The sequence below is a fragment of the Bos grunniens genome, chromosome 2 (genome assembly GCF_055505025.1).
Source record: "Bos grunniens cultivar Pamir isolate PY7600 chromosome 2, Bosgru_T2T1.0, whole genome shotgun sequence".
In the NCBI taxonomy this organism is placed as follows: domain Eukaryota; kingdom Metazoa; phylum Chordata; class Mammalia; order Artiodactyla; family Bovidae; genus Bos; species Bos grunniens.
This window is the reverse complement of record NC_141166.1, coordinates 16,002,734-16,029,362: the sequence shown is the minus strand read 5'-3', so window position 1 is coordinate 16,029,362 and position 26,629 is coordinate 16,002,734. Positions and strand designations below refer to the sequence as shown.

Here is a 26,629-nt window from a genome sequence, read left to right as displayed (position 1 = left end):
ATTTTAAGTGTTTGATAACCCTGTGTGGTTAGTGGCCACCATACTGGAGTGGATTGCCATTTTCTCTTCCAGGGAATCTTCTTGACCCAGGGATTCTTTACTGCTGAGCCACCAGGGAAACCCAGTGGCCACCGTATTGGACAGTACAGATATGGAGCCTTGCCATGATGGCAAAAGTTTCTCCTAGACAGCATTGATTTAGATGGTGAGACAGAGAAAACCTCCCTGAAGATTTGAGGACAGAGTAATAGCAAAAATCCTGAGACAATCTACTTTGGCACCTTGAAAGAAAAAAAGAGAGGGACTTCTCTGGCAGTCCAGTGGTTAAGACTTGGTGATTTCAATGCAAGGTGCAGAGGTATGATCCCTAGTTGGCGAACTAAGATCCATGTGCCACAGAGCGTGGCCGTGTGACTTCAGACAATGACTGCAGCCATGAAATTAAAAGATGCTTGCTCCTTGGAAAGAAAGCTATACAAACCTAGACCGCATATTAAAAAGCAGAGAAATCACTTTGCCAGCAAAGGTCTGTATAGTCAAAGCTATGTTTTTTCCAGTAGTCATGTAAAGTTGTGAGGGTTGGACCACAAAGAAGGCTGAGTGCCGAAGAATTGATGTTTTCAACCTGTGGTGCTGGAGAAGACTCTTGAGAGTCCCTTGGACAGCAAGGACATCAAACCAGTTAATCCTAAAGAAAATCAACTCTGAATATTCCCTGGAAGGACTGATGCTGAAGCTGAAGCTCCAATACTCTGACCACCTGATGTGAAGAGCCAACTCACGGGAAAAGATCCTAATGCTGGAAAAGATTAAAGGCGAAAGAAGGGGGCATAGAATGAGATGGATAGATAGCATCACCAACTCAATGGACGTGAATTTGAACAAACTCCAGAAGATAATAGAGGTCAGAGGAACTTGGCATACTGCAGTCCATGGGGTCACAAAGAGTCAGACATGACTTAGCAACTGAACAACAAAGCTGGAAAGATAGGAGAAGGATGTCAGAGTGCTGAAACATAAGGTCTTAGAGTTAGCATGGTAACTGAAAATGACGAGGTCAAGGGTTTGACCTCAGAATGGGGAATTGAAAACTAGACTTAGAGGTCCAAATCCAGGAGAGGGAAATCAACTAAAAGACCAGGGCTTCCCTGGTGGCTCAGTGGTAAAGAATCTGTCTGCCAATTCAAGGGACACGGGTTTGATCCTTGGTCAGGGAGGATCATGCCATGGGGCAACTGAGCCCCTGAGCAAAAACTGTCGAGCCTGTGCTCCAGAGCCAGCGGGCCACAATTACTGAAGCCAGCTCACCCTAGAGCCCAAACTCCGCAGCAAGAGAAGCCAGCATGATAAGAAGCCCGTGCACTGCCCCCACCCACCGTAACTAGAGAAATGCCCTTGCAACAACAAAAACCCAACACAGCCCAAAATTAATAAATAAATAAAATCATATATAAACAAAAGAGACGAAGAATGAACATCTACAGCAGTAGGAGGAAACTCTGAAGGGTGCAGAGTCACAGAAGCATGTTTTAAGCAAGATGTAGTAATGACCTTGCTTGACTATTACTGAGACATCTAAGATAAGAACAGAAGAGTGACTGCTGGCTCTGGCAACGTGGAAAACATGCATGTCCGCGGCAGGAGCAGGTTCAGTAGAGTGCTGAAGTTAGAAGCCCACAGAGAATGAATGGGTTGAAGAGTGATGAGATTTGAAAAAGTAGGAAGGGAGTGGAAAAATGAGTGGTGACTGGAAGGCAGGTAGAGTCCAGGAAGGTTTTGCTTTGTATTGTTTGAAGAGGGAGATACACAGCAGTTTGGGCATTGATTGGAGTGATCCATTGATATGGAGAGAGTTCAGTCTTGGAAAGGAGCAAAAGTGGTCTTCCCTAATGGCCCAGCAGTGAAGAAGCCATCTGCCAATGCAGGGGACCTGGGTTCGATCCCTGGTCTGGGAAGATTCCACATACCATGGGGCAACTAAGCGCCTGAGCCCCAGCTACTGAAGCCCACCTGCCCTAGAGCCTGGGCTCCACAGCAAGAGAAGCCACCGCAGTGAGAGGCCCACGTGACGCACGGCCTCTGAAACTAGAGAGTAGCCCAGCTCTCTGCAGCCTGAGAAAGCTCAAGGGTAGCAACAAAGACTCAGCTCATCCAAAAATAAAATAAATAAATAAAATATTTTTTAAAAAGAAAGGAGCAAGAAGACTTCATTTATGATAATGGGGAAGAAGGCAGAGAGTGTGGGTTCCTATTCTGGATGTAGTGCTATAATTATGAGAAAAGCTGCTCTGAACATTCAAGTACAATTTTTTTGTGTGAATATATGTCTTTATGTCTCTTGAGTACGTACGTAGGTTTTGCAAAATACCTGGACCATTTTACATTCCCACCAGCAGTACCTGAAGGCTCCAATGTCTCCACGACCTCAATTATCTAATTATAGATTTTATCTGAATTCTTCTACTGACCAATGATGATGAGTATCTTCATGTGCTTATTGGCCATCTGTATACCTTCTATTTAGGCTTCTCGGTGGCTCAGTGGTAAGGACTCTGCCTGCAAATGCAGGATACATAGGTTCAGTCCCTGGGTCAGGAAGATTCCCTGGAGGAGGAAATGGCAACCCACTCCTGTATTCTTGCCTGGAGAAACCCATGGACAGAGGAGCCTGGCGAGCTCCTCATGGGGTCACAAAGAGTTGGACAGTAAGCACACACACACACACACACACACACACACACACACACGCAGACCTTCATTAGAGAAATGTCTCTTTGAATCCCTTGCCTACATTTCGGTTGCCTGTTTTTACTGTTGAGTTGTTAATAGTTCTTTAGTATGTTAATAGTATGCTGGATGCTAGACCCTTATCAGTCATATGCTTTGCAAATATTTCCTCTCAGTCAGTGGGTTGGCTTTCTTGATAATGTCCTTTGAAGTACGGAAGTTTTAAATTTTGATGAAGTCAAACTTCTCTATCTTTTCTTCGTGCTTTTGGTGTCATATCTAAGAAACCATTCTTAATCCAAGGTCACAAAGACTTATGCCTGAATAGTTTTGTTGTTTTAGCACTGATCTTTAGGTCTTTGATTCATGGAGTTCACTTTTGCATGTGGTATAAGGTAAGAGACCAATTTTATTTGTACATGGATACACAGTTGTCCCAGCTTTATTTGTTGAAAACACATTTTTGTCTACCTTGAATCATCTTGGTACCCTTGTTAAACATTAGCCAACCATGTGTATTTTTATTTCTGTTTTATTTTTGGCATCTTTATTTTTGGTCTCCCAATTCTATTCCATTGAATTATTATGCCTTTTGCCAGCACTACATTGCGTTGATCACTCTAGCTTTATATAATAGTAAAATTTGAAATTGAAATATGTGATTCCTCCAATTTGTTTCCTTTTCAAGATATTTTGGCTTATTCTAGACTTCTGCATTTCCATATGAATTTTAGGATCAGCTTGTCAATATCTGCAAAAAAAAAAAAAAGCGGCAACTTTGATTTTGAGAGAGATTGCAGAGAATCTGTAGATCAGTTTGGAGAGAATTGCTATCCTAATAATATTAAGGCTTATAATCCATGAATGCGGGAAGTCTTTCCATTTATTTGTCTTAATTTCTTTTATGTTACTGAATTTAAGCAGAAGAGTGACATGATCAGGCTTCCCTGGTAGCTCAGTGGTAAAGAATCTGCCTGCCAATGCAGGAGACACGGGTTCAATCCCTGGTCAGGGAGGATCCCACATGCCGAGCAGCAACGAAGCCCGTGTGCCACAACTACTGAGCCGGTGTTCTAGAGCCTGGGAGCTGCAACTACTCAAGCCGCGAAAGCTAGAGCCCATGCTTGGAAACAGGAGAAGCCACTGCAATGAGAAGCCCGCCCACCACAACTGGAGAGTGGCCTCCCCAACCTTGCTACAACTAGAGAAAAAAAGCCCAAACAGCAACAAAGACCCAGCACAGCCAAAAATAAAATAAATAAGTAAAATCTACCAAGAAAAAAAAACCAGACTGGATCTTTCCAAATCCTAAAAAAAATAAGAAGAGTGATATGATCTGATTTATACTTTAGGAAGATTACTCAGTAGTATGAAAAACCAGCTGGGGGGAAGAAATGCTGCATGAACGAGGACAGTAGTAGCAGAGACAAGGAGGAAGCACTAGTTACAGAAATATCTATGATGTAAACCCGCGGGACTTGACAATTGACTTATATAGAAAGAGAGGAAGGAGTAGAGAATGACTCCCAGGTTTTTGGCTTGCGTACATTGTGATGCCACCGACTCAAATGGAAAACACAAGAAGCAGTTTGGGGGAAAGTTGGTACATGTTCAGCATGAGGTGACTGGACACCCAGGCGGAGAGGCAAAATCACTGGATATTTACGTCTGATCCTCAAGGAAGCTCTCTAGTCTGGGAGAATCATTAAATAAAAGGGGAGCCATGAGACTGCATAAAATAACCAATGGGACCCATAGAGGAAGCAGAAAGGATACAAAAGAATACCAACATTTAAGAGTTGAGCTGATGACAAAAAGTCCAAAATGGAGACTGAGAAGGAATAACCAGAGGTAGGAGGAAATCCAGGAAGGAGGTGCGTAACAAGAGTGTGGGGAGTAAGTTAGGGACTGAAATGTGGCTTCAGCGTGGTCGGCAGTCGCTGGTGACCTAGATGAGGGCTCTTCCAGCGGAGGGCCGAATCGCACAGCTGTGGACTGGGGAGGAGATGGGAGTCGAGAAGATGGAAACAGCATGTAAAGATAATTCATTCCAGAAGTTTGGCGAGGAAGGGAGAGAAAGTTAAAAAGCAGTAACTAGAAACGTAAAGGGAGCCAAGGGAACGTGTGTTTTTTTTAGAATAGAAGAGACTTGGGTATGTTTATTGGCTGATGGGAAAGACTTGGCAGAAATGAAGAGGATGAGAGATGAAGTGTGGTCCATGTGGAGCTGGAGGAGTGACTGAGAGCAGGAATGAGGCGAGTGGATTCAGAACAGGGCTTTTCAAATTTTAACATGCATCCGAATCATAAGTCTTACTTCTCCCCTCTTCTCTCCATCTTCACAGCCACCATCCTGGCCCAAGTCCAAGTCTCCTATACTTCTCACTAGATGCTCAACCTTGTGATGTAAGTTTGGTGTGAAGAGGCCAGGAGGGGGTAAACTGAACAGAAGAAAGCAGAATAGGCCAGTGTCCTCTGGGAGGTCAGAGTACAAGGCCATGGGAGTCAAAAGACAGATGCGCTGCAAGAGAGGCTTTTGTGGGATGCTCGAGGCTGAGATTTCAAAAGGGACCATTCAAAACCTAAACCCGGAGGGAATAACTGAGGTCATGATGAAGGTCAAAGGGAGGGTATTAGAGGGTCCTTCACATGGATGAGCAGAACATGAGGAATGACTGCCAGATCTAGATCTGGAAACCCAAGTCCTTGATAGATAGAAGTCAGTGACACGGAGGGCAACAGACCAAGGCGATGAGAACGGGTGGCAGAGGAGGGGTGGCAGGAGTCACAGAGAAGCAGAAAATTACATAGGCACTTAGGAAAACATCCTCCAAAATGTGAACCATGGTTATCTGTGGGGCAGAGAAGGTTATGAGTAGCTCCAATTTTTTTCTTTATACTTTCCTGTTTTTCCTCTAAGTTTTCTACAATAAGCTTTTTAAAAAATCTCCAGTGGTTAGGACTCCACACATCCAGTGTGGGGAGGGTGGGGTTGGGGGGTGATGTTTGATCCCTGATTGGGGAATTAAGATCCCACACAAACTCGGGATGGTCTAAAAATAAAAGAATACATAAATAAAATAAATAGAAAGGTAAAAGGTGGAAAAAATACAAAGAATAACAAATTCCTCATTCACACCATGGAGACTTGGGCATTGTAAACAAGCCTCAGTCCCCTTCAACCACCTCCTCCTCTCAGACAAGCTTGATCACTTGGCTTTTTGTTTTGTGTGTGTGTGTATATACACACGCACAAAACTGAATATGGTAGGGTGTGTGTGTGATCGTTCTACTTACAGGCAGAACTGTTCTAATAATCAGGGAGGGAAAAGCCTTCCTAAGGTGAAGAGGACTCACTCAGGGACTGGAAGCCTGAACCCCTTCCCAGCTGAGCAGCCCTATGGGGAGGACCCAGAGTCCAATTTGAGTGTACTAGGCCACACCTGGTTGTTAAACGCTCTAGGAAGAGAGAGAATGTCTATTTGTATTTCTCTGGCTAGGTTTCAACCCACTCTCATATCTCTCAAGTCATTTTATCCCTCAGAAATCTGAGAAGGCTATCACTATCTCCATTTGACAGATAGGAAAACTGAGGCTTAGAGAAGGACAGTGAGCTCCCAGAGTGTCATAGTGAGTTGGTGGAGCACAGGGGGCTAGTTCTCTAGTCTAGGCTTCTTCCCAGAACCCCAGAAACCTAGGCCAGTGTGCAGAAGGGTGGGGCACAGGCAGGGGACACTGGGCAACTCAGATGAATGGACTTTGGCCACTTGGCAATAAGGAAGAGAAGTGGTGATAACTTCAGGCGGCTAAGGCTGGGCCGTGGCCAGGAAACTGGGTCAGAGGAGTAAAAGGTGGGTGGTTCCCTCCTCAGAGGTCCCAGGGAGTAGGCCTACTCCCTGGAGACTACGACCTCTCGTCCCCCCACCTCACTCAGAAGCAGCTTTCAGAGTTACATAGATCTGGATTCAAGTCTCAGTTCTACCATTGATACCCAATGAATGCTATTTGAAAAGCCACTTTACCTTTCTAGGCCTCAATTTTCTCATCTGTAAAATGGAGTAATAATATTTAACTCTCAGTATTGGTCTAAGGTTAGAAAGAGAGAACTCTCTTTTATTCGTTTGTAAGCAATGACATTTAAAACGTCTGGGTCTCCAGCCCCATTCCAGAGTGCCCCAAATGTGCTCAGTGTCAAGGGGACTGCCTGACACGGATAGGGGAGCCACATACATGCACACGAGTGAGATCTGACATTGGCTTTGCAGTGACCACACGCACTCTCCAGGGCAGCCCCTGAGAGATGGACTTGGTCATCTGTAACTTGTGTGCCCTGCACACAAGGCACAGGCATCAGTGGATAGCTGGTGTTAGATGCATCAAGCCAGTTCCTGCCCTCAAGGCCACTGACCAGGGGGGTGCGGGGTGCAGACTGTGAACTGATGCTGCCTGGAGACCATAAAAGTGCTTCCCAGAGGCCTGCCCGAGGGCCAAGAGCACAGGCAGGCAGCCACAGCCCTGCCACATTAGAGAATGTGAGCACAGAGACCCTCTACTCCACCACTTCCCCTGGACACTCTTGCTTGCATCCATTTCTACATGTTGAGGATGAAACAAAGGAGGAGGTCATGCTGGTACATTGAAGAGGCACAGTAACCAGCAGCCAGGAATAGTACAGCTCCTATTATGTGCTCCTGCTAGCTCTGCACTTTGTCTGTAAACATACTCTGGAGGGTTTGCAAAGTGCTTTCTCATCCCTTTTTTGTACTTCACCACAACTCGGGGCTTCCCTGGTGGCTCCCATGGTAAAGAATCTGCCTGCAGTGCAGGAGACCCAAGTTTGATCCCTGGGTAGGGAAGATCCCCTGAAGAAAGAAATGGCTACCCACTCCAGTACTCTTGCCTGGAAAATTCCATGGACAGAGGAGCCTGGCCGGCTGCACTCCATCAGGTCACAAAGAGTGGGACATTACTGAGCGACTTTCACGACTTTCAGATCAGATCAGTCGCTCAGTCGTGTCCGACTCTTTGTGACCCTATGAATCGCAGCACACCAGGCCTCCCTGTCTATCACCAACTCTCGGAGTTCGCTGAGACTCACGTCCATCAAGTCAGTGATGCCATCCAGCCATCTCATCCTCTGTTGTCCCCTTCTCCTCTTGCCCCCAATCCCTCCCAGCATCAGAGTCTTTTCCAATGAGTCAACTCTTCGCATGAGGTGGCCAAAGTACTGGAGTTTCAGCTTTAGCATCATTCCTTCCAAAGAAATCCCAGGGCTGATCTCCTTAGGGGACAAGAATTATTATCCTGGATTTTCTGAGAAAACAGAGACCGTCTCCAACCACACCCCACAAGTAAAGTGGCTTGTTCAGTGTGGGGCACAGAAGGATCCTGGGCCGGGGCAGCAGGAAATGTGATTTACCTGCGTTCATGCAGCAGGTCGAGGTCAGTCCCCAATTCTCTAGGTAGCTCTCTTTCATCACTCACCGTGGCATTTCCCCACCCTATAGAAAGAAGTGGATTCCCAGCCTTCACCCAGGGGCTTTCCTGTCATGTGCCCACCCGTCAGGACAACCAAGCACCAGGCCCCCATCTCACTCGCTAGCCAGGACGATCGCAGCTCCTCTGAGCCTGTTTCCATCTGTAAAATGGGCATCCCTGGAATGGGGTGGGCTGGAGGAGTCGGTGGCCGGGAGCTGGCCGGCATCCGAGGCCGGCGCAGGTGGGTGGGGCCAGCGCTGTGAATCAGCCTGGCGGGCTTTGGAGGGGTTGTCCAGCCGGTCGGACCGGCCCAGGATGTAAATGAGGCGCTAGGGCTCTCCCGGGGCCGGGTCGTCCGGGGAGTGACGGGAAGGGAGGCCGGCCGGGCGCCGGGAGCTCGGGGCTCCCGGCGGGAAGTGGGCGCGGCGCGGGCTCTGCAGGGCGCGCGGCGGCTGCGGCCCGGGATGGAGCCCTGCTGAAGCCGCCGCGGAGACGCGGCGCCGGAGCCAAGATGTGTCTCCGCCTGGGTGAGCGCCGGGGGTGGGGGTAGGGGTAGGGATCGGGGGACGGCTCGAGAGGCCCGACGCCGCCCCAAGTCCTCCCGCAGGGGCGGAGCACTGTAGTGGGCGCCCGGAAACCCCCGCGGTCCAGGCCACCTTCTCTGCTGGTCACTTTCTGCTCTGGGCCTCAGTTTCCCCGCACTGAGCCGGCGAGAGGCGGGCTGCTGGTATCTTCCCGAGGTGGAGTCGCACCTTGCCCGCTTGCACTCTCCTTTCTTGCGGAGGAGGGACCCCTTCCCCCAGATGGGAGGAAAGCAGCGCCCGCTCCCCAGAAGCCAGAGCGGAGGGAGGGGTATCCAGAGCCCAGGGAGTTCTGAGCCTGAGGCTGCCTGCCCTTGGCTCCCTTAGCCTCGCAAAGGGCTCCGGTTTCCCTACCCTCTGCTCCCCAGATCCATACAGAGGAATGAGACAGACGGGTCCCCTCCCCTCACTCCCTGGACACAGTGATGCTGTTCGCCGTCACAGGACAGATCTGGGGAATCCCTACTCTCTAACCGAGAGAACTTTCGAGCCTCGGTTTCCTCATCTGTAAAGTGCTGAGGGTAGCAACCCCTCCTAGGACCTTCCTGAGCAGGACTGCCCCGAGACTCTGTCCAGTGCTCCAAGCACAGCCCCATGCTGGCACTGTACCTCCGATTTGACGAAGTCTTGGTCCTGGGATGCTGTTGCTCATGAGCCCAGTTGGTGTGTCTGGGTGGCCAGGGAGGTGGGTGGACCGAGTGAAGTGGGTCAGGCTCCTGGGACAAGGCTGCCATGCCCCTTCCTGTTTGACCAGCACTTAATCTTCATGACGCCATCCAGTCCCGCGGTGGCTGTCCCGCCCTTCGTCTGACCTCTCCTCCTAGATCTGGTATAGTTCCAGAGCATCCTGCAGGCTGCAGGGGTCTCAGAAACCGGCTAGGCCAACCCCTTCCCATTCTACCTCTGGGGAAAGAAACTGGGGCCCAGAAAGGAGAGAGGCTGGTGGGGGGTCAAAGAGGGGCTGTGACTGAGGAGCTCCAGCCCTCCCTGCTCCCTGGGGGCCTCCTCTTGGCACAGGGCCCCCAAGAACATCCAATCCAGGGATTCCTTCCTTCCTACCTCACACTCCCTTTTTTCCTTTCTTTCTGCAAAACCCCCATATATGAAATATGACCCAATCCGCCCTTCTGCCACCGATGGGGACATCGAGATCTGGAAAGGGACTCAGAGGCTCCACACAGAGCAGCTAAAGGAAGAAGGGGGGGCTTGTTTAGTTCTAGGGGCCAGGCCAGTCTTTCGGTCTCACAGAGCTGGCTAGAGTGAAGGGGCTGGTGGGTCCAGGGGCCATCATATGCAGAGCCAGGCACCACAGGGCACATTCCAGCTATCTGGAACAGCTGCGAGGAGGACTCCCTGGTCCTGGGGGGTGTGCAGATGGGAGCTGAGCAGCCACCTGTGGGCGCTCAGATAGGATTTGCATACGACATTCTTTTGACCCCAGCCTCCCTACCTTGCTGTGTCCCTGCCCAGTGCCCTTGCACCCAGGGTATGCCCTCCTTTCCCGTCTATCTTCTCATGGGGACCCTCTTTCCCCACTGGGAAACAAGGGTTATTCTTCCCATTTTGTAGATGGGGAAATGGAGACTCAGAAGCTTGAGTTTCTTACCCTGAGTCTGTTCAGCAGTTGTGAGCTGAGTCCCTACTATGTGCCAGGTCCTATCCACCAAACTGAGTCCTGCATAGTACCTGATCCCTGACCAGTGAACTGGGGGCTCCCTGGCGTTTAGACCAGCGACCATCAAGCTCTCTATGGTGCCTCAGGGCCTGGCATGGAACAGGCATTCAGTGAACACTGATGTAACAAATGTATGGATGAAAAAAATCAGGGGATGCAAAGCTTAGAGGATTATGGGTCTAGAGCTAGAGACCTGGGTTCAAATCCTGACTGTGCCACTCATGACCCTGAACACTAACAAAGACTATTACCCCTTATTATTAAGTACCACCTGTATGCTTTTCCAACCTTAGAGATCCAAGGATTCCCATGAAAGTAATGTGAACCCCTTTCCCTGATAAGGAAACTGAGACTCAGAGAAGACTGGCCCCGAATCATCCAGAAATAGATTTAGAACCTAATGTCCATCACTCCTGCCAGGGCCTCAGTTTCCTCCTCTGCCCAGCGGAATGAGTCCCACCCATGGCCCTGATGTGGCTGTCCCTCCCAGGTGGCCTGAGCGTGGGTGACTTCCGGAAGGTACTGATGAAGACCGGGCTGGTGCTGGTCGTGCTGGGCCACGTGAGCTTCATCGCAGCCGCTCTCCTCCACGGCACCGTGCTGCGCTACGTGGCTGCCCCCAATGACGCTGTGGCTCTGCAGTACTGCGTGGTCGACATCCTTTCTGTCACTTCTGCCATCGTGGTATGGCCAGGCTGGGAGGATGACTGGCAGGAGGGGGCTGGCAGGGGCTGGCAGGGTCTTTGATGAGTCCCCACCCACAGCCTGGAGTGTGCAGGCAGAGAGCCCTGAGCACTCACCCCTATTCCACCACTACCAACCAGACCAGTCACTCAAGCTCTCTTTGCCTTAGCTTCCTCATCTATAAAATGGGGATGGTAACACTGTCCATCTGAGAGGGTCCTGATGAGTACTGAAGGCGATCATCCACATAAAGTGCTGAGCACAGTGCCTGGTACATAGTTAGCACTCACTACTGCGAGCAAGGATTATTACTGCAATAGGGAAATAGTCAAGGCACTGTTGGACAGAGGGAAGGAGCATCAGCTCAGCTTGGGAGTATTCACAGAGGTGGAGGCCCCCGAGCTGGGTCTTAATGGATGAATAGGAATTCAAAGATGATATGCTACAGTTACCATAACCCGGATAGGAAGCCTGCTGGGGCCAGCAGGTAGGAAAGGAAACTGGGATGGCATTTCAAGCATAGAGGATGGCAGATGCAAAGGTGTAGAGGTGGGAATGGATATGGTCTCCTCTGGAGACACTGAAAAAGCCAATTTGGCAGGAGCTTTAGCATTAGGCCCGGACTATCATAAAATGGGCTTCCCTGGTGGCTCAGACAGTAAATCTGCCTGCAATGCAGGAGACCTGAGTTTGATCCCTGGATTGGGAAAATACCCTGAAGAAGAGAATAGCTACCCACTCCTTCATAATGAAGTGAAAATGAAAGTGTTAGTCTCGCTCAGTAGTGGCCGACTCTTTGTGACCCTGTGGATTGTAGCCTGACAGGCCTTCTGTCCATGGGATTCTCCAGGCAAGCATTATGGAGTGGGTTGCCATTCCCTTCTCCAGGGGATCTTCCCGACCCAGGGATTGAACCCAGGTCTCCGGAACTGCAGACAGATTCTGCAGGCATAGCCATCAGGGAAGCCCCGGACTATAATACGGGCTCAATAAATAGAAGCCGTGGTTATGACCGGATGTCAGTACCTGGTCGATGAATATAAGAATGAAGGGGTCTGGTATTCTCAAGTTCACAAAACCCTTTCCCAGCTGTCAGCAGCCTTTGGGGAACATTGTCACATCAGTGTCCGAGTTCCATCCCTGCCACCTCCTGGCTGAGGGACTTCTTTCTCCCTCTAAGCCTGCTCCCTCCCCTGCAAAGTGACGCTTAGATAGCTTGCTGCCCCAAGCCTTGGATAAGTGAGGATCAGAAGCCCCAGCAAGTAGAAGAGCCTCTGTCAGTGGGATAGAGCTAGGCCGTGCAGATACGTGTAGTGTGTTATTGTACTTTGTTCCTCTGACCAGCCTTGTGAGAAAGGCAGTGAGCCCAGGGTTGAAGGTCCACCAGAGATGGGCTCTGGGGTGGACCACTTCAGCTGTGCTCTTATTTCCTCAAGTAATCCCCACAGTTCCCTGCAACACGGGGCCGCTCTTATCCTCACTTTACAGATGAGGAAACTGAGACTCAGGGATTCACTCAACCTCCTGCTGATACAAAGAAGCCACCCTAGATGTGAACAATGTGACCTACACCAAAGTCAGTGTCATTCTGACTGTCAAATGAGCTCATTCTGCTGAGCAGACTTAGTTTGCCCAGAGAGTCTGAGGCACTTTCTTGTGTCTGCACAGCAAATTATAGGCATTACTGGGCCCTCCAGAGTCTAAGCTGCCTCCTGTGGGTCCAGCCCAGGCCTGATAAAGTGAGGGGACTGAAGGAAGGAGTCTGGCTGAGTGGAACCCAAAAGATCCAGAAGGCAGCTGGTGGGCTTAATAGTGGAGTCACCCCACCTATTGGGACCAGGGCTGTTTAGGGAGGCCTGCAGGAGGAAGAACCCAAGCAGGTGAAGAGGAGCCGGAAGGGTGTTCCTGAGAAGGCGCTGTGTAGCTGGCATCAAGGCCAGGCCCTGCGTGGGTGTCCATATCCAGGGTGATGAGGGAAGAGCCTGGCCCAGGGTGGAGTTGAGAAACTGGTGGGACAGGGCCAGGTCACTGAGAGCCTGGGAGAGTTTAACATATTCTTGCTGCCACTAAGTTGCTTCAGTCGTGTCTGACTCTAGTGACCCCATGGACTGCAGCCCACCAGGCTCCTCCGTCCATGGGATTTTCCAGGCAAGAGTACTGGAGTGGGTTGCCATTGCCTTCTCCTAGGGATTTGGAATTCTACTCCATAAAGTGTCCTGCTGCTGCTGCTGCGTTGCTTCAGTCATGTCCGACTCTGTTCGACCCCATAGATGGCAGCCCACCAGGCTCCGCCGTCCCTGGGATTCTCCAGGCAAGAACACTGGAGTGGGTTGCCATTTCCTTCTCCAATGAGTGAAAGTGAAGTCGCTCAGTCGTGTCTGACTCTAGTGACCCCATGGACTGCAGCCTACCAGGCTCCTCAGTCCATGGGATTCTCCAGGCAAAAGTACTAGTCTATTTTAAAATAACAATGTTGTTTTTTTACTTCCTTGCCAGTCAAGTTACTTAGTTTCTTCCAAAACCTTTTCCACTCCAGGGAGACATGTCATGTATATCCTGTGACGTGCCTCTATGACCCTTGAGATACAGAGGTTTGAGAAATATAGCTGTAGGCAGTGGGGAGTCAGGGAAGGTTGTAGGCAGGGGGTGACAGTGTTTTAGAAGCGTCACTTCGGGGCTGGACCATGAAGAGACAGCGCCCCTAAACAGATGGAGGAAGTGAGATCAAAGCTAAGCAGGGGGTAGGGGTTTGAAGGGCTAGAGTGGGCGATGATGGACTCTTTACTGGAGAGCGGCCGGCCCCCCTGCCCATTCTCCCCCAGGAGGGGAGGGGGCAGAGCTGACTTGAGTCTCCCCCACAGGTCATCACCTCAGGCATTTCAGTCATCGTGTTGTCACGCTACCTCCCCAGCATCCCCCTGGTACGTGGTACCTCCTGGGATGGGTCTGCGGGGGTTGGGACAGCAGCTACCGCCAAGGGTCTGGCCTGCTTGGAGGGCGTAACCCCACGGGGGCTAGAGCTGCCCAGGGGGCCAGGCCTGATGTCCAATGACCAGTGGTCTTCTCCATCTAGCGCTGGACAGTGTTTAGCTCGAGTGTGGCCTGTGCCCTTCTCTCTCTGACCTGTGCTCTCGGCCTCTTGGCTTCGATCGCCATGACCTTTGCCACCCAGGGCCGGGCACTGCTGGCCGCCTGCACTTTTGGGGGCCCCGAACGCCTGGCACTGGCACCCGACTGTCCCTTCGACCCTACACGCATTTACGTAAGTGCTTAGGCCTGGGCTGGGGGAAGGGAGGGGGGCAACCAGGGGCTCATCAGAGGTGGGAAGGGTTCTTGGAGTCCCGCCCTTCACTCCCCAACCCCAGGTGACCATCTCTGCCCCTTTCCCCACCCTGCAGAGCTCCAGCCTGTGTCTCTGGGGCATCTCGTTACTGTTCTGTGTGGCAGAGAGTGTGTTTGCTGTCCGCAGCGCCCAGCTCGCCTACCAGGTGCTGGAACTGAGGCCCTGGTTGGGGAAAAGCAGCCATCACATGGTAAGGCATGCTATCCAGCACCCTCCCCTCCAGCCCTAAAAACTCCCCCATATCCCCTGGGAGCCCCTGCTGGGGGGCTTAGGCTGATCTGCCCCCACCCCTCTGTAAAGGGCCCCCACCTTGAAAACTGGGGCAACAGTCTTCTCCCCCAGGACAAAAGGGAGAACACAGAGGCTCAGAGAACTCAGCTCTCCCAGGTAAGTCACACAGCTGACACTTGGCTCTCCTGAGCCCCAGGATGAGTCTTGAGCAGGGGGAGAGGTGTCTGGACAGGAACTGGGCGCACTGCAGGCATATGGCCTCGCTCTTGCATAGTAGAGAGTAATGGTATCCTTTCACCCCAAAGATCCTCTCAGGCCTCCCCTCCTCCCACTTCCTGGATGTCCTGACATCCAAACCCAGCCCCAGCCAGCCTGGCAGCCTCTGGTGTCTCCACAGATGCAGGAGAGTCCAGAGCCCGTGGAGGACCCTGACCTGCCAAGCCGCACTAGCTCCGGGCCCATGACTCTCTGACAGCTGATGCCTCATCCAGGCCCCGTGGCCGCTGGGGCCCTGCAACCAAGTCCACAGTGCGATCAGGCCAGTATTCCTGGAACCAGCCAAGAGGGCTCAATGGCCACTACTCCAGGACCCGGGTGAGGTTTTCACCCCTCTCCTCCGGCCACCCAGCCCGCTGCACTGAAAGGAGACTTTATTCTGAAGTCATTAAAAAGAACAGAGATGCTCCACGTGGGCGCATGCAGCGGGGGAGGGGTGCGGCCAGGGGGGTCTGTTCTTCTTTTCCATACAGGACGCTTTGGGGTTGGGGTGGGGGGTTTCCAATTGTGTCTGCCTGTCTGTCTGTAGGTCTGTGTGTGTATCTGAGAGATACAAAGAGGGGTCCATGGGTCTGTGTTCATCAGAATGCCAAAACGTAGGCGTAGGATCCTGGGCCTCACAGCTTGGGGGCCGGAAACAGGAGGTTTCCCTCTTGCATCAGGGCCTCCAGGCCAACAAGGGCAGGAGCAGGCGGAGTTAAGGCCCTCCTGCCAGGAAGGATGGCTCAAAGATGGTTTCTCCTCAAGCCTCTAGGCCTCTGGAATCCTTCTCTCCCCTCCAAATAAAAAGACAAGCTCCTTACCTGGGTGCGATTCCCAGCTCCACCAAGGCTGAGATCTACAAGGGTCGGGGTGGAGGTGGGGGAGCCTGCCCCATGGTTGGGCGACGAAGTCTGGCCTCATGGCTGGGGGGTGGGGGATACAGGGGAGGGGAGAGTGGCTTAAGTCCTGATATCTAGGTAAGGGAAGGCTGACTCTGAGGGGCAGACCAGGCCAGAACCCTTGTCTCGATCATTGCGGAAGGCTGATATTGCCTCTTGGATGGATAGGGTGGTGGGTTGGGGCGAGGGTGCTAACCACTTGCTGGCTTGGGCCTCGGGGTGGGGGGGGGGGACAGCAGGGTTCCATTCCCCATAGGCTCCCCACCAGAGTGCAGACCCTGGGGGTGGCCATCTGCCCCCCAGCCTGGATAGACACAAGGGCGAGGAAGCTGAGAGCCGGGAGAGGGTCAGTGAAGGCAGGGAGGGGAAACCTGGCTCCTCTCGCTCAGAACTGGGAGGCGCTGCTGGGGTCGCACTGCAGCAGACGCACGATGGACGGGTCGCTTTTGGCCCCGCGGATGAACTCCTCCAGGGACAGCTTGCCTGCGGGGCGAGGCGGGGAGCAATGAAGGGGGGAGAAGGCAACAGCAGCTAGGGGTGGCCGAGCAGAGCTGCGGCATAGGAAGTGGGAGTGGTGCCCGCCGCGCCCGCCCCTGCCTCCTCACCGTCGTTGTTTGTGTCCATTTGGCGGAAGATTTTCTCGGTCCTCTTTTCCGGGGTCGACTCGTCCTCCGGCATCTTCATCACGGACGAAACCATCTTGTAAATGGCCTGGGGGGCGGGTGGGGAAGGCAAAGCGTAAGGGGAGCCTGCCTGAGCTCTCCACCCTCAACTATGTCCAAAAACGCCCGCAGGTGCGCTGACGATCACCGCTCCCAACGAGGTGAGGCGGAGAGGGACCGGCGGAGGCGTGGGGAGCTGGGGGGTTCTGGAAGGAGTGACCGGGAAGGCTTCCCGGAAGAGGGGGCTATGGGAGCGGTCGGTCCCTGACCAAGTTCCTCTGGAGCGTTCGGTGGGAAACGAATTGCTGGCAAAGGAATTTTCATGCACAAAGGCCTCGCAGAGGGCAGCTCTGAGTGGGCACAGGGGCTGGCTGAAAGCAGGGGGTCAGGAGAGATGTTGGAGGACATCGGGGCCCAGATGGCGAAGGGTCCGGGACTCCCAGCTAAGGAGTTTGTGCCAGACGCCGAAGGTTCCCAGTTAAGCACCAGGTTAGAAGAGCCGCTTCTCAGAAACTTCGGGGCTCCGGGTGGCCCGCCCTCGATGGTCGACAGGGAGCGCTGGGCAGGAGCGGGTGGCACTGGACTGCGATGCGACTGTGGCTGGCAGGGGGCGCAGGGCCGCCCTAAGGGCTGGAGGGCGGGAGGCGACTAGGCCCACAGGGGGCGGGGCATGTTATGCAAATAAACGCACGGACCATCAGTCGGGGGCGGGGACAGCCTGGGCTGTGGCTGGGCGGAGGACCGCAGCCGCCAGGTACAGGAGCTACGGAGGCGACTCGAAGGAGGGGTTTTGCGCTAAATGTACACAGAGCACGTAGGACTTGGCCTGTGGGCTGGGTCCCGCAGTCCCGGAGCTCAGGGACCCAGATTGGTCGCCTCAGTCTGCCAGCTTTTTGCTACTGACACCTCCTCCGAGAAGTCTTCCTTCTTCTCCCAGACCATAAACTTCCCTAGCTTCAGATCCAGCTTTGGTCTCCGCAGTGGTCTCTTCCGGCCTCTCTCGGGTCTGTTCCCAGGGCCACCTCTGAAAACTCTTTCCAAACACAGATCTCCACTGCCACGTCCCCAGCCCAGGGCCGCCCCCACGTTCCCGTGATACACAGGCCTCCCTCCAGGCCTGCCGTGCACCCAGCTCCTTCTGGATGCTGCCCCACGCTCCTTCTGCTGCCTCCCACTCCTCCTTGGGACTCAGCTTACATGGTGCTTTCTTAGGGAGGCCTTCTCTGATGCATGCTGGGTCAGGGCCCATATGCTGCCCTAGCGCCTCCATTGGGGACCCCTCTCCAGAAGTACTTCTTTGCCTTTGCTCCTTACCCCCAGCATACAGATAAGAACAAAGTACCCAGACCTGCAGAATTTAGCAGGATGCCTGGCATCTGGCAGGGACTCCCCTCTTTAAAAGCCACTGGCACTTCCCACTGCCCTGTTACCAAGTCCAAACATTAGTCCCTTGGCATTCAAGGCACTTCACACTCTGGTCCCTGCTCTCCACCATCAGGCTTCCCCTAGTAGATGATTTTGCCATATCCAGATACCCCTCCACCTTTCAGGTTTTATAGCCTCTGCCTGGAACAATAATACTAGCTACCATTTACAGACACCCACTATGTGCAAGGTACTTTTACATACTTTATTCTCACCCTTGCAATAGCCCTGAAAAGCAGGTACTGAGATCCCCATTTTCCAGAAAAGAAATTGAGACTCAGAAAGGAAACTGATGGCAGAGACCAGATTAGAACCCTCTCCCTCTTAGTCATTGGATAGATGATTTTGGAGTGCTAACGACCCCTCAAAACAGGGTCTTTGAAGTAAGGTTGACCAGGAATAGCATCTTGGTTCTACTAATCACTTGCTCTGTAGCCTTGGACAAGTATATAACCTCAGTTTCCTCATCTGTAAAACAGGGAGTAATCATATCTCCCTCATTTGTACCATCCAGAGTATTAAATGAGATAATTTACGTAGTTGGCTGCAGTCAGTGGTCAGTAAACAGCAGCTTATACTATAATCATTACTCACTCACCACATCCTCAGGTCTTCCCTGCCCTTTACTTCCCTGGACTCTCAAATCACCTTTGTACCCCTGTCCTGAGCTGGTCTGTGTGGCCTGCACAGTTGTCTCTCCCAGCAGAATGGGGGCTCCAAGAGACTGAGGCAAGATCTCTTCCCTTCTAGTATGCCCACCACCTGGCTCAGGGCTGGGTCCTGAGAAGGACTGAGTGAGTGACTTAGAGAGTGACTGCTCCCCGGTGACTGGCCTTCTCCTGGGCTTCCTAATTAATTGTCTGGAATTACTGCTCATTCATTGTTTCACTGGAGCCAACTTGTAATTAATCAGTCACTAGGGTTTGCAGAGTTCTGTCTGCACTGGCTGTCTGGGTCCCCTGGGCTGCTGTAAAAAAAACCAGGATCTGTCTAAATAGCAGAGGCCAGTCTGGAAGGGATCCTGAGGATGTCCAGAGAATGGTGCTGGCTTGACCAATGCCCTGGGCTTGGAGCTTCCAGCAAGGCTGAGATTTACCAGTGTACACCAGTGCAACCACACTATGTGGTAAAACATGGACATTCATGTGGATTGGCTGGTATTGACCTGCTGCCCAATCCCTGAGAGATTGTCCACCACCCTGGCTACCCCAACCCTTCCACCAGGACCCTGAGAACTCCCCACTATCCATCAACTAGTGAGTTATTGCCTGGCCCAGGGGAGTTACTGACACTCATTAAGCCTTTTCCCTAGTAATAGACATAGGGAAGACACCACATCCCAAGGTAGCCCATCCTATTCTAGCTGGAGAGAGCAGACCCAGAAGCCAAAGTCAAAAGTCCAATAGAGACTGGATGAGTTGGGAGGGGGGCAGTCAGCAGTGCTGAGGGACCAGAAGGGAAGGGATTCAGAGAGACAGAAGGAAAAGGAACAAGAGCGTGTACAAAGTAGCACATTCTGAGGATGTTGGAAAGGCCATTCCAGCTGGAGTGGAGAATGTGCAGAAGAGAAAACAACAACTGACAATTACTAATGTTTACCGAGAACCAGATATCTGCCAGGCCCTCTGCTAGCTTTCCCATCTTGCTTTATACCCACAATAGCCTGGGGAGTAGGGGTTAACACCCTCATTTTACAGGTGAAGAAACAGAGGCTCAGGAAAAAAGTGAACAAGGAATTGACTAGGTAAAATAGAACCAGATCTCTGATGGACCTCAACGTGCTGAGGAGATGGGCACCCTAGAAGATTTTTGACATAAAGCTAACATGCTATACTTAAATTTGTACTAAGAAAGGACATTCCTAACAGGTCCTTAAGTCGCCCTGTGAGATATGCCTCACCATCCCCATTTTACAGATGAGCTATGTAAGAGTTGAAGCCAACTCCAGAATTGGAAGTCAGACTCCTTTAAAGAGGCAGCTCTGAGTGTTGGCCAACTTGAACCTGACTCCACTTATGTGCTGTGTGACGTTAGGCAAGCCACTTCACCTCTCTGAGCCTCATGGGGTTGTTGTAAGGATGTACTGAGCTTATGGGTGTAAGCATTTCACTCAGTACTAGGCTCTTAGTGGGCTCTCAATCAATTAGTTGGAAGATGGCTGGGGATCCAGATGGAATGTGGGCGACAGAGCCAGGTGGCCCATTCACAGTCTGTGTGATCTCAAGCAAATGTCTTTACCTCTCTGAGCATCTGTTTCCTCCTGAGTAAGTTGGGATCAATGAAACACAACTGGCCTGTACTCTGCAGAAATGTCAAGTCTTGAAAGACAAAGGAAGGCTGAGGAACTGTTACAGATTAAAGTGGCCTAAAGAGATGGGATGACTAAATGCAATGTGTGATCTTGGGGCCGAGGAAAAAAATGCTATAAAGAACATTATTGAGATAGCTGGCAGAATTCAATGTGGTCTGTAAGTTAGATAATAACATTGTTTCTATGTTAAACGTCCTGACTTTTGATAATCATATTATGGGTTATATAAGAGAATGTCCTTGTTCTTAGGAAATCTATCCTGATGTATTCAGGGGTAGAGGGTCATGTTTAGAACAACAGAACATCTCACACATACACACACACACACACACACACACATACACACACATAATGATAAAGCAAATGTGATAAAAATGTTCATTGGTGAAGTTGGGTAAGGGGTACATGGAAGTTTTCTCAACTTTTCTTTAAATCAGAAATTACTTCATATTAAAGACTTTTAAAAATAGGCTATAAGAAGAGCACCTGCCACTCGCCTACCCACAAGGACTGTTGGGAGGGTAAAGAGGGCTGGCGGGTGCAAGCTGCTGGGACCTGCGCCTGGCATTCTGAGGGGTCCAGGGGCCCACCTGCACGATCTCCAGCATTTCCTCGCGGCTGATGTAGCCGTTGCCGTCCAAGTCGTACATGCTGAAGGCCCACATGAGCTTCTGCTCCAGGCGGCCCCGCGAGGTCACGCTCAGCGCAATGATGAACTCCCGGAAGTCGATGGTGCCATCGCTGTTGGTGTCGAAGGTGCGGAAGACATGCTCCGCGAACTTGGAGGCGTCACCATAGGGGAAGAAGTTGGCATAGATCTTCTTGAACTCATCCACGTTGAGAATGCCGGTGGGGCAGTCCTTGAGGAAGCCCTTGTACCACTCCTGCAGCTCCAACTCGGAGAACTCTGTGTTCTCCCGCAGGTCCTGCAGCATCTCCGGCCGCAGCTTGCTGTTTTGCTTGCCCATGGCCACGAGCCAAGTCCCACCTGGGTCCCCCAGGGGGGTCAAAGGACAAAGAGGAGAAGTCAGGCCCTCCTGGCCCTTTGACAACACTCCAAGAAAGTCCCAAGCCACCCCAGGCTCTCCTTTGACCCAGTGAGAGACAGAGGAGCTGGCCCAAGATCGCACAGCCTGCCAAGCACCCTGCCACTTTGTCAGCCCCACACCATTTCCCCAGACCTTTTACTTCTGCAGGGAACAGACCTGGAGAGAGAGGAAGAGAAGGGGCTCACCTTTCTGAAGCCCTTCTCAGTGCCAGCTACCAAGCCTTCCCAGGAGAACACCACTTCACCCTCACACAAGTGAAGCCTAGCGATTAGCCCATTTTACAGATGAAAAGGTAGGCTCAAGGAAATGAGGTGAGCTGGATCAGGTCACACAGCCATGGAGACACAGTGCTAACTCCCAGAGTTTCCAGCCAGGTTCAAAAAGGCCCTCTGATCTTCCTCCCTGCTGCCCACTGCCCCCCTATGGCGTCATATACACCTGCTCACATAAAATACACCTGCAACCCAAACACTGACCTGTTCTCCCTCCCACACATGTGTGCTTGACAAGAGGCAGAACAAGATAGGTATTAGCCTGAGCTCCAGAGCCGGACCACGTGAGTTTGAATTCCAGCTCTGCTTCTTACCACCTATGTGACCTTGAGCAAGTTCCTTAAACTCTGCCTTGTCTGTGAAGTGGGAGTAATAGTACCTACCTCATTATTGTTGTGAGGATTAAATTAGTTAATACATATGAAGAACTTAGATGCCTGCACATATAGTGCTACCTAAGTGTTAAATAAATAAAAGAGATTTACAGGTATCCAGATGCCAACAGTAAACAAATGAATACATACTGATGTCTATTAAGCCAAACAGCTCACCAAATCCACACACAGATTCCCCTGCCACTCACATGCCAGCACCCAGCACACACACCCAGGGTCAACATGCCTCCACACACAGCAACATTCCCTCTGCTCCACAGCTCATACATACTGACACAGCACCACACACACACAACTCCCATACCCTGTGCATCAAGACACACCAGCCCACGACCCCACATGTCTCATGAATGCATCATAAGCCAGCTCCCATGCCGACACCTCTCACATGGCCAGCTGCACGTGGGACCCTCAGACACCCTTGCCATCTTTCTTTACCCAGGGTGCCAGGTGCCAGGAGAGGGAGCTGCAACCCTTCTCAGACCTGTGAAGGTCCCCTCGTCCAGGGAGACCCCTAGCCATCAACCATCCCCCAACACTTAACCTTTCATCTAGTTCAGAAAGGCTCCCTCAGTGCAAGAGGTTAGACTGTGGAGGGCTAAGGGGAAGGTATTGGAGAGGAGGCAGCCAAGCAGTTCTGGGCAGGGATGCAGGGGTGTATGCAGGTGAATCTCGCCCCCCCCCCCAGCCTGGGGCTGTGAGATAGAGCAGAGGGGAAGGGGATTCCTTGTGTGTGCATGTGCACTTATGTATGAGCGTGTGTGAGTGCATGTGCTCATGCATGCATGTCTGTCCCTGGCTTCTGCATTGCATTTATCTCCCTGCATGTTTCAATTCATATCTGTGCATGTGCATATATGTGCATGTGACTAGGTGTGCACCATCACAGTGTCAGGAGGATGTGCCTGTGTGGCCATTTGGAGGACCTCTGTGTGTCCTAAGCAGTGTGTCACACGCATGTTTCTGTAAGTTGGTGGCCCTCTTTTCTAAATCAGCCTTTCCTGCCCCAGGCTGTGGACCCACTGAACAAGTGTGTGGGAGGACACTGAGGAAATGCCAGGGGCCAGGGCGGCCGAGTGTGTCCCTTGGTCCCCTCCTCAAGGTCCAAGGAACTGGGTCATCTGGGCGGGGGCAGAGAGATGCGCTGGGCAGGAGAGATCTTCCAGTGCCCCCCTCCTCCCTGCCACCCTCAGAGTTGCCCCCCTCCCAGTTGGAAGACTTGGAAACGAGGGTGGCAGAAGGTTCTGCGGTCTCCGCGAAGACCCCCAGTCCCCAAAATGGGAAGGACCTAAGCTGAGTCTAAGAAACCCGCCTCGGAGACCCTCTCCAAACCTCTCCTCAGTTCTCGCCCTGGCCCTCGCCTCAATCCTTTCAGCTCTGGGAGAGCGCCGGGCGCGTGGCCCCTCCTAGAGGGGGCGTCCCGAGGCGGCCCAAACGCCGCTCCCAGGCTGGCCACTCGGCGGTCAGGACCCTGGAGAGCGCCGCGCGTTTTCCTGGGGCAGCCCCACTCCCTGGGTCCCCGAAGGGAAAATACCTGGGAGGTCCGGGAGCGGCAGGATTGGGGAGTCCAGGACGTGGCCCCCCCGCCTCCGGGATGCCCCCTCCTCGCACCCTCTAGCCCCGGCCGAGCGGCCCCCACTCACCCAGCGACACGGAGACACCGACTGCGCAGGGAAGGCGGCGCTGCTGCGGCGCGCGGCGGCAGAGGCGGCCTGAGGGGCGGGCGGGGGGCGGGGGGCGGGCCTGCGAGGGAGACGCCCCGCAGCGTTCGCCCCGGGCCCCTCCCCTGGGGGGGTCCCCGTTCCTCCCCTTTCCCTCCAGCCCTGTGAGCGCGGGCAGCATTGGTCTAGGCTCCGCCCCCGCCCTGCGGGGGAGAGGGAAGCGGGCGCCCTCTCGAGGCAGCACCCGGCCGGGGGACGAAGACAAGAGGTCTCCATCTCAGCATCCGGACTCAGGTAGCCTGAATAGGGTGGGGATTGCGGGGAATTGGGGTAGGGGGGGGCGGGCGGTCAGTGCCCAGAGACCTTTTTCTTAAGCCGAGAATAAGCCCCGACAGCCCCGCCCCTTGCCTTCCCTGTCCCTACCTGGCGTCCCTTCGAGGGCGGAATTTGGATCCTGGGCGGTTCGTTAGGCACTCTCCCTGCCCCTAATCCTCAACTCCAGAACTAACGGAGCTCTTCAGAGAAGGGGCAGCGCCCACGCCTCCAGTCTTTGAGGTCTGGGGTGGGGAGGGGGGAGCAGACACGCCCCCTACCTCACCTCAGCCTTAGAGAGCACCGCCCCCATTTCCTGCCTGCCACACCCGATCTCCTGCCCAGGACCCCATTCAGAATGAATCCCACCTCCTAACAACGACCTAAATTGCCCCTCCCATTTCCCCCCGACTCCAATCAAGAAATCCTCTCCCTCCCTCCCCAGCCAGTGCCTGCACTGGATTACAGTAAGTGAAGGCTAGGGAGCGTCTCCAGCCTGGGGAATTCTGAGGTGTGTAGGCCCCCTGCCTGAAGACAGGAAAGCCCCTTTCCAGAGTCGCTAACCCTTATCAAAGCTTCTCCTGCCAAAACGGTGGCTGCATCCTCCTTCCCCCAGCCTGAGCAACAGTCCAACATCTTGGGCTCAAATTTTGCTTTTTCAGTATTTCCGGGGAAGGGGTGGTGATCCTTATTGTCCCACTTCACAGATGAGAAAACTGAGGTTCACAGAGGTTAAATGATATTTTCCAGTGTCTGACAGCGAACGAGTGGGCTTGGACTTGAATCCATGTGCCCTCATCCATTCATTGCACCAATATTTATCAAGCATTAGTTCTATGCCGAGCCCTGTTCTAGGCAGTGGGGTCACAGGAGGGGACGGTAAGGCATGGATATAATATACAAGTCAATTCTATAGTGTATTAGATAAATGTTTTGGGGAAAGTTGAGATCAGTGTGTAGAGGTTGGGATAGTGGCAATGCAAGGACTTTAGGTGAGATGGGAAACTTGGGGTTTTGAGCAGATTGAGAGGGTTTGAGCTTACTCAGGCAGTCTGTCCTCAACTGACTTTGAGGAGTGGGGTGGGATCAGCAGGCCCTCGCAAGGTGAAAGATGAACAGGGTGGCAGAGATGGGTCTGCTCTCTGGACCTACTTTGAAGGTGAGCTGACGTCATTTGTCATCTGACCTCCGTGGCAGCAGCTGGGACCTTTCTGGCTCCCCAGGGCTCAGACCAAGCCTCTCGGGTCATCCAAGTCTAGCCGTGGTGTCTCCTGGAGGATGAATGAACAGAGTCTCAACCTCTCAACTGGAGGAGCTGGGGAGCCAGGCTGTGGGGGTTGGGGGCAGCTGGGCCCTTCAGAACATCAGCTCCTCCTCTGTGTGCCTTGGCTCTGGTGTTGGGACCCCCCGTGGAGGTGCCAGACATGCGTGGGTGGTTCCCAGATGCCTCCTGCATGAGGACGTGGGGGTGGGGAGAGGCTTGCCACTCAGGATCCTTGAGTGACAAGCTCCCACCCCTCTCCCCACCCGGTCTGGAATCCTGGCTCTGCTTTGGGCTGGGAGAGGAACCTGCCCTTGGCTCCTCCTCTCTTTCCTCCTCTTTCCCCTCTCCCCTGCCTGAACCCTGAGAATCTTCCCAGCCAGGTCTGGATCCTCCTTTCCAGTGGGGTCTCCGTTTTCCCTCACCAGCAGCTGCCCTGCCACTCTGCTTCCTCCCACTCCCCCACCCCAGCTTCACCTCCTGTGGGCTGACTTTTCGGTTCAGCCTCTTGGGAGCCTACTTCCCCCACCCACTGTTTTTCTTATCTGTGCAGTTGACTCTGACGTCCTGCCCTCAGGACCTCCAGTCTGCAGCCTGACTCCCGAATAGATGGGGCTTCTGAAGACAAGGCTATGTCTTTTCCTCACCTCAGGTACCCCACATCCCTCTGACTTTCCAGTACCTCAAATGAGTAGGGTGGATGGTAGGAGGAGAGGGCAGTTTGAGCTCTAGTAGGCTCTGCTGATTGCTTCCCATTAGCCACCTCTCCCCTCCTGGAGTCCTGAGAAGTACTGGGAGATGCCTGAGCCAAAGGGAAGACTTGGGATTCCCCACACTGTCCACCAAGGCCACTGGCCCAGGACCGAGTGCCCCAAGATATAGTCTGGAAAAGGAGGGCAGAGGGGCAGCTTTCAGAAGGCCTGGGTCCCTCACTTCGGATGCCGTGGAGCAAGTCTCTTTCCCCTTTGTGAGCAAAAAGGTGAAGTGACCTGCGTACGTTGACATCTATCAAAAACCATAACCAGAGTACAAACAAGACCGGCTTCACTTATTGCCTCACTGGCTCCTGGGGGTTTGGGGTGGGTGATTCTGGACATGAGCTTAACACAGATGAGGCTCCAGAAACCCTGGAACCCTGTGGATTGGAAGGGTTCCACGAAAGCCTTTGGCAGGGGTGGAGGTGAGGGGTGTCCTTGCTGATGATACTCAGCCCCCTTCTATCCCAGACTGAGGCATCCAGAAGAGCGGACAATGCAGGAGGGAGTCATTGAGAGAATTAAGTGAGGGATGAATGAAAAGGGGACCTCATATCTCTTGAGCACCTACTGTATGCAGAGTGCTTTGCATATGTCACCTCCTTTGTTCCAAATGGGTTTCCCTGGCGGCTCAGATGGTAAAGAATCTG

At 52.7% G+C, this 26,629-nt stretch overlaps 2 protein-coding genes and 1 long non-coding RNA gene across 11 annotated transcripts; 1 reads left to right on the top strand and 2 right to left on the bottom strand.

The window, feature by feature from the left end:
* Positions 1–3,249: 3,249 nt before the first annotated feature.
* On the bottom strand, positions 3,250–9,523 carry LOC147377633 (uncharacterized). Its single transcript, XR_015139960.1, has 3 exons — positions 9,396–9,523; positions 8,147–8,228; positions 3,250–3,478 (listed from the first exon to the last, which is right to left on the bottom strand). It is a non-coding gene; the product is annotated as an uncharacterized LOC147377633 (long non-coding RNA).
* Positions 8,570–15,797, top strand: TMEM54 (transmembrane protein 54). Of its 7 annotated transcripts, none has more exons than XR_015139945.1 (7): positions 8,570–8,732; positions 10,952–11,145; positions 14,007–14,066; positions 14,219–14,407; positions 14,615–14,678; positions 14,789–14,875; positions 15,117–15,252. XR_015139945.1 is itself a non-coding variant. In XM_086334943.1 (7 exons), exons 1-7 carry the CDS (start codon positions 8,717–8,719, stop codon positions 15,189–15,191), a joined length of 756 nt encoding a protein of 251 aa, XP_086191069.1. In that variant the 5' UTR covers positions 8,570–8,716; the 3' UTR covers positions 15,192–15,797. The 7 variants fall into 7 exon arrangements, 6 of the variants coding, with proteins under 6 accessions (XP_086191069.1, XP_086191100.1, XP_086191095.1 ...); XM_086334943.1 differs by having other exon boundaries at positions 14,544–14,678; positions 15,117–15,797; XM_086334974.1 differs by lacking the exon at positions 10,952–11,145 and having other exon boundaries at positions 14,544–14,678; positions 15,117–15,797.
* Positions 15,353–24,178, bottom strand: HPCA (hippocalcin). Of its 3 annotated transcripts, none has more exons than XM_086334927.1 (4): positions 24,075–24,178; positions 20,865–21,262; positions 16,482–16,587; positions 15,353–16,359 (listed from the first exon to the last, which is right to left on the bottom strand). In XM_086334927.1, exons 2-4 carry the CDS (start codon positions 21,240–21,242, stop codon positions 16,262–16,264), a joined length of 582 nt encoding a protein of 193 aa, XP_086191053.1. In that variant the 5' UTR covers positions 21,243–21,262; positions 24,075–24,178; the 3' UTR covers positions 15,353–16,261. The 3 variants fall into 3 exon arrangements, 2 of the variants coding, with proteins under 2 accessions (XP_086191053.1, XP_086191045.1); XM_086334919.1 differs by lacking the exon at positions 24,075–24,178 and adding an exon at positions 23,634–23,773; XR_015139912.1 differs by lacking the exons at positions 20,865–21,262; positions 24,075–24,178 and adding an exon at positions 17,025–17,163 and having other exon boundaries at positions 16,327–16,359.
* Positions 24,179–26,629: the final 2,451 nt, after the last annotated feature.